This window comes from Musca vetustissima, unplaced genomic scaffold, assembly GCF_032173495.1.
Source record: "Musca vetustissima isolate MV318-11 ecotype Yass unplaced genomic scaffold, APGP_CSIRO_Mvet_v1 utg5083, whole genome shotgun sequence".
NCBI lineage: Eukaryota > Metazoa > Arthropoda > Insecta > Diptera > Muscidae > Musca > Musca vetustissima.
The window spans coordinates 159,735-165,734 of NW_026876318.1; the positions used below are offsets into that span (position 1 = coordinate 159,735).

Sequence of the window (6,000 nt, forward strand, 5' to 3'; positions counted from 1 at the left end):
ATAAGAGAGACTAGTTTTTTTTTCTCGCGATTCTCGATCATCTTTGCTGTTCAATGTTTGTACGCACAGTTCGCTCTCTGCTATTACATTCAATGAAGAAAATAACGGTATATTATTAAACCTAAAGTCGAAACAAATCCAAGAAGAAAAATATTTTCCTTAAGTTATTTTGAAACTAATATAACTTGGCCTAATCTTAGACTCAAGCAATTAATTCTTACAGTACAAAGAAATTTTTTTCTGCAGTAACCACTGATAACTACTACCTTTGTTCTCATATATTCCTTTGAGAAGATCATCTGCATGGAAAATATTGTTTGTGTTTTGTAATACATATGTTAAAATATGTTTTAATAAAAACCGTAATTTAAGTTATAAATTGAATTAAGATCAATATTTTAGTTTATTTATTAATATATTGAAGTACCTTTGAGGTTGGGATTTAGAATACCAACTTCACCTATGGAGTGTTAACGTGAAATTTTATATACGCCATCGATACTTTGTGGAAATCACGATGCCGCTTAATTCAATTTTTACGGCTTGCTTCAGTTTTGCTCTTCACCACTAGGGGGTTTAAATATGTTCTAGTAATAACTGATGACACTAGAGCTGTATTATAAATATTAAGATTGTTGACGTATCTCCGTATATTGAAGTGAAATATATATTTCTATGTATATTTGTTTCTTCTCACAAGAGAATAGAGGTTTGTTCTAGAAATATATTAAAATTTGATTTTCAGCGGCCGATTATTTTAATATATTATGGTAGAACTAATTCTCCTTATTTATTTAATTTATGATGGATGTTTGACTTTGGCAAATTTTGGGTTCTTCTTCAATTTGTTTGCTAAAATTATTTTAAGGTTTGAGTCGCTTTATATATTTCTATTTATAAATATCGTTCCTCTTTTTAGGCTTAGTATTTTTTTTAATTATGTATAATGTAATCACTTTAATTCTCTCTCATTTTCTTCTCTTCCAGAACACGTAATCTCATACGCAATGCAATTGAGAAAAATGATTTTCTCAACAATTACATGGATAAGGAACGCAAAGAGATGGTCATCGATGCCATGGAAATGTTACATTTCAAAGCCGACGACTACATTATCAATGAAAATGATGAGGGTTCCGAAATATATGTTTCGGAAGATGGTACATTTGATGTCATTAAACAGGGTAATGTTATTGGACAATTTGGTGGTGAGACAGTCTTTGGTGAATTGGCGATATTGTATAATGCCAAACGATTTGCATCGATACGAGCGGTAACAAATGCTAAAGTATGGAAAATTGATCGTGATAAATTCCGTAATATTATGGTAATATCTGGATCAAAAGAAAGGGAGGAAAATTTGAATTTCTTAAGATCCGCACCGTTCCTTAATGATCTATCCGAAGAAGTACTCAATAAAGTTGTGGATTTGTTGCAAAGGGTGAGTGTTTTAAAATTTTGATATTTGAATTTCAATAAAATATTGTTGAAACATTTTTATTTTAGAAATTCTATGCCACAAATACTTGCATCGTGCGAGAAGGTGATATTGGTAATGAATTCTTTATTATTCGCGGTGGCACTGTTACCATTAAGAAATTAAACGAAAATGGCGAAGAACGCGTAGTGGATAATCGCAAGAGAGGTGACTACTTTGGTGAACAAGCCTTGCTTAATGCTGACTGCAGACAGGCTAGTGTGTATGCCGATGCTCCGGGAACAGAGGTTTTGAAGTTGGATAGAGAGTAAGTGTAAAACAAAAATATTAAAAGAACATGAATGGAGTGGAACACATGCAGACATAATACGAAAGTTGAAGTACGACTACTGATTTACAACTGAACTTTCTCAGTAGTAGATAAATTTTATGTTCTAAATCAGGAAAACATAATCAAAAAGTCTTCAAATTTATATTATATATATTTAATCGTATAAGTAACAGTTAATTAATACCATTTATCTTTCTAGAGCATTTATCAGTTATTTGGGTACCATACCTCAACTGCGAGAACTGCCTGTGGAACGTTCTGATCCCGAGGGCCGTGACAGCAATCGTAAATCTGAATTCGATAATGAATATGCAAATATTGAGTTAACAGATCTAAAGAAAATTGCAACACTGGGTGCTGGAGCCTTTGGCAAAGTCGATTTGGTATCGTACGATCAAAAAACCATATTCGCTCTGAAGATAGTTAAGAAAATTGATATTGTTAAACAAGATCAAATCGAACATATATACAGTGAAAAACATGTTATGATGAAATGCCGCAGTTCACCATTTATTATTGAGTGAGTCTGGTGAATAGAAAATAATATATTTATTGTTATAATCAAAAAATTTAATTTCTTTTCAGACTCTATAAAACATTTAGAAATGATAAATTCGTATATTTCCTTATGGAAGCATGTATGGGTGGCGATGTTTGGACTGTGATGTCCCAGCGTCGTTTCTTCGATGAAAAAACGGCTCGTTTTATAGCCGGCTGTGTTGTGGAAGCTTTTGATTTCCTACACTCACATAATATTATCTATAGAGATTTGAAACCGGAGAATTTAATGTTAACCACCGATGGATATTGTAAGCTGGTATGTAATGGAATTATTAAGAAACAAATTAGATCGAGATATTAGTTCCATGACTAATGTATTTAAGTACCTTTGAGGTTGGAGTTCAGAATCCCAACTTTTGACGGTTTGCTATAGTTTTGCTATTCACCACTGTGTGGAGAGTATTACAAGTGTTCTCATTCTCAGATCTCAAACATAAAATTGCCGAAATCAATATACTTCCGTAACAAGTACAAAACTAACAGCGTAAAATTCGGGAGACTCGAAACAAATGACATTTTCAGTGAGCAGGTACATAGCCTGAATGACGTTTCATAGATGAAATCATCACAAGGTAGTACACCATATTAAGGTCATCTTCAGGAAGAAAATGTATATTTTGGCTGTATGCATTGATATTGAGGGAGCCTTTCCAGTCCCGATAAGCCTTTTAAGTTGACCAGACAATAATAGTTCGGTCAACCATAAGGGGAAAGAATTCTAAGAGAGGCCTTAATGTGGATCCGGACAGATAAGACGGAGAAATGTTTTTTTCGTCAGAAAGACAAAAGTAGGACAGTATGAAGAGCTCATCTTAGATTATGCATTTATGGCCTTCTGAATCAAATCCAATTAGATGCATACCTTTAAATGTCGTCGACCGGTTTCTCAATCAACTACCAACGACATTTCAATGATACACACTTTTTATCGTATCAAAGAATTTATTTAAATTCAAAGTAATTTGAAATATTAGTACTTTTACAATTTTTACCTTTTCAGGTCGATTTTGGTTTCGCCAAACATATACCAGCTAATCAGAAAACACACACATTTGCCGGCACCCCCGAATATGTGGCACCAGAAATTATACTCGATAGAGGTCATGATCGTTCTGTGGACTATTGGGCCTTGGGAATATTGATATTTGAGCTGTTGGTGGGCAAGACTCCATTCCGTGGACAAAATCAAATAAAAATCTATCAACAGATATTGGGTGGTATTGATGTTGTACAAATGCCATCGAAAATACCCAAATCAGCACAAAATCTAATTCGTGCATTGTGTAAACAGTTGCCAGCCGAACGGTTGGGTTATCAGCGTAAGGGTATTTTGGATATTAAACGACATAGGTAAGGAGGGAAATAAATAATTTGGATTTCAAAATATTTAACCCTATGTTAATTTTTTCCAGTTGGTTTGATGGCCTGGATTGGCAAAAGTTGCGGAATAAACAATTACCCTCACCAATTAAACGACCCATTAATCATTTAACTGATTTACAACACTTTGGACCTCCGGGCGTGGAAAATGAAGCAGATCCACCACCAGAGACCAGTGGCTGGGATATTGATTTTTAATATAGTTTTGATATAGATATGTATTTTGTTTTCATGTTTTTTAAGTACAATTGTTATTAATGTTTAAACTAAAAATTTAATTAAATAATTTATCATAGCATTTAAGTGGAGTGACAATAATTTTTTTGTAAATTATAAAAAAGATAAGACCAAACAAAAAATATTTTATAATTACATTTATATATAATATTTAATAAAATAAGATAATTATAACATAAGTCAAAAAAACGACACTTCCCCGAGATTTTTATTACCCAAGCGGTAAGTATGTAAAGTCATAAAATCTATGTGCATGGTAATCAATCTTCCATATGCGTGTTGGCCTTGACTGATTCGTGTACGCTTCCACCGAAATCATTTACAACGGAGAATCAGCAACATCCGGTTTCCCCCTATTTTTCTGACATCAGCATAAAACACGCATGATAACAGCAGTCATCGTTATTTTCTAAACTAACACATTACAGGGGTAGCAGCTACATCAACAGCAACAATAATCATCAAATAACAGACACATATTTGTCGACACAACACATGCACACATACTTATGTGTTGGTACATTATTTTCCGCTACGCACATTATATCCTATATTTGTAAAATAGAACAATAGGCTGAATTATATAGATAATTTTGCAACATCTCGAATTTTAATGGAAATTTAATGGACTATCCGACATATAGTTATTTGTTAAAATATATGTGATATCAGATAAACTTATGGTCTACGGTTCACAGTTTATATGAAATCGGTCGAAAATAAAAAATGTTTCATACCCTCCGCCCGGAGGATTCGTTTAAAATATATGAAGTTAATTGAGGGATCCTAAGAGAAAACGCATGATAGGACATTGAATATACCGGAAAAAAGTGAGAAAAAGATGATTCTCAAAATACCTCTAGCGTTTTATGGGGCTATACCAAACGGGGTTCAATATTTATAATTTTGGGTACTGAAATTAGACAGCCAATGAGAATGCAAAATACAGCCAATTCGATTGAACAACGTCTCCAAAATTCCCAAAATACTGACTTGGATTAATATTAATAAATTTTAGTACCGAGATACTCTTTATCTTGGTTCAATATAAATATTTGTAGTACAAGGATATGCTGTAGAATAATGCCCAAACCTAAAGTACAAAATTACAGCAAATTTAATTGAAAAACGTGTCCAAAATCTCAAAATTTTATAATAATGGGGTGTACAAAATCTCAAGATTATCGAATAATGGGATTACCATTACATGGAGGGGATATTGAAAATGTTAACTCTTTTGTGGGGGGATAACAGAAGGAGTGGTCCAATGGGCTCCCTCTTCCGGCTAGATCTAGGCTTGGTAAAGATAATAGGTTGTGTCTGATATTGGTGGTACAAGGAAGAGTGGACTAATGGATTCCATTTTCGGACTTTATTTTGGCTTTGTTAAGATAATAGCTTATACAAAGTTTGGTTCAAATAGGATTGTACGTTCGCATGATATTATAAAATTAATATTTTGCACAATTTTGATAATTTTGTGTGGAAGGACTTGAAATAAGTTTGGAAGAAATAATAAGATGTGCAAATTTTGGATGAAATCGAATATTCCCTTCGAGAGTTATCGTGCGCACCAGCCAGCCAAGCAGACAGACGGCCAACGGACGGACAGACATTTATAGTTATATCTATATATATAAAAGAGTTGTGTTATAAGTGACTGACTGATCATCAACGCCCAGACGAAACGGATAAGATTATTGGAAATTCGTACTAAAAAAATTCGTACAAAAACTAATAACGTTTCTCTGTGAGTGTATAGCTATCATATGAACTAGGATAAAGTCAATCGGTGAATATCTTCCTTATTTTTTAGCTTGGTTTTTGGTCAAAAATCGGCGATTTTCGATAAATATTTTTTCAAATGTCTGCCATTTTGTTAATTTTAGAGCGAAGTCAATAATCCTAGTTCATACGAGAGCCAGACATGTACTCTTTCTAACACCGTTGGAATTTGCGGATTCCGATGTTCCAGTGAGGAGTTATCATGCCCGCCATCAAAAATAAGGACTTATCTTTAATTACAAAAAAACAACAACGAATCAATTACAAA

General features: G+C 33.3%; 1 protein-coding gene across 1 annotated transcript in view; it reads left to right on the forward strand.

Moving 5' to 3' along the window:
- LOC133338842 (cGMP-dependent protein kinase, isozyme 1) overlaps positions 1-3,911 on the forward strand; it is a 28,220-nt gene extending 24,309 nt beyond the window's left edge. The window contains exons 5-10 of the mRNA XM_061546950.1: positions 988-1,441; positions 1,507-1,745; positions 1,969-2,289; positions 2,355-2,586; positions 3,331-3,680; positions 3,743-3,911. Of these exons, the coding sequence (XP_061402934.1) occupies positions 988-1,441; positions 1,507-1,745; positions 1,969-2,289; positions 2,355-2,586; positions 3,331-3,680; positions 3,743-3,908 (1,762 nt within the window). The 3' untranslated portion in view covers positions 3,909-3,911. The remainder of the gene's footprint in view (positions 1-987; positions 1,442-1,506; positions 1,746-1,968; positions 2,290-2,354; positions 2,587-3,330; positions 3,681-3,742) is intronic.
- Positions 3,912-6,000: the final 2,089 nt, after the last annotated feature.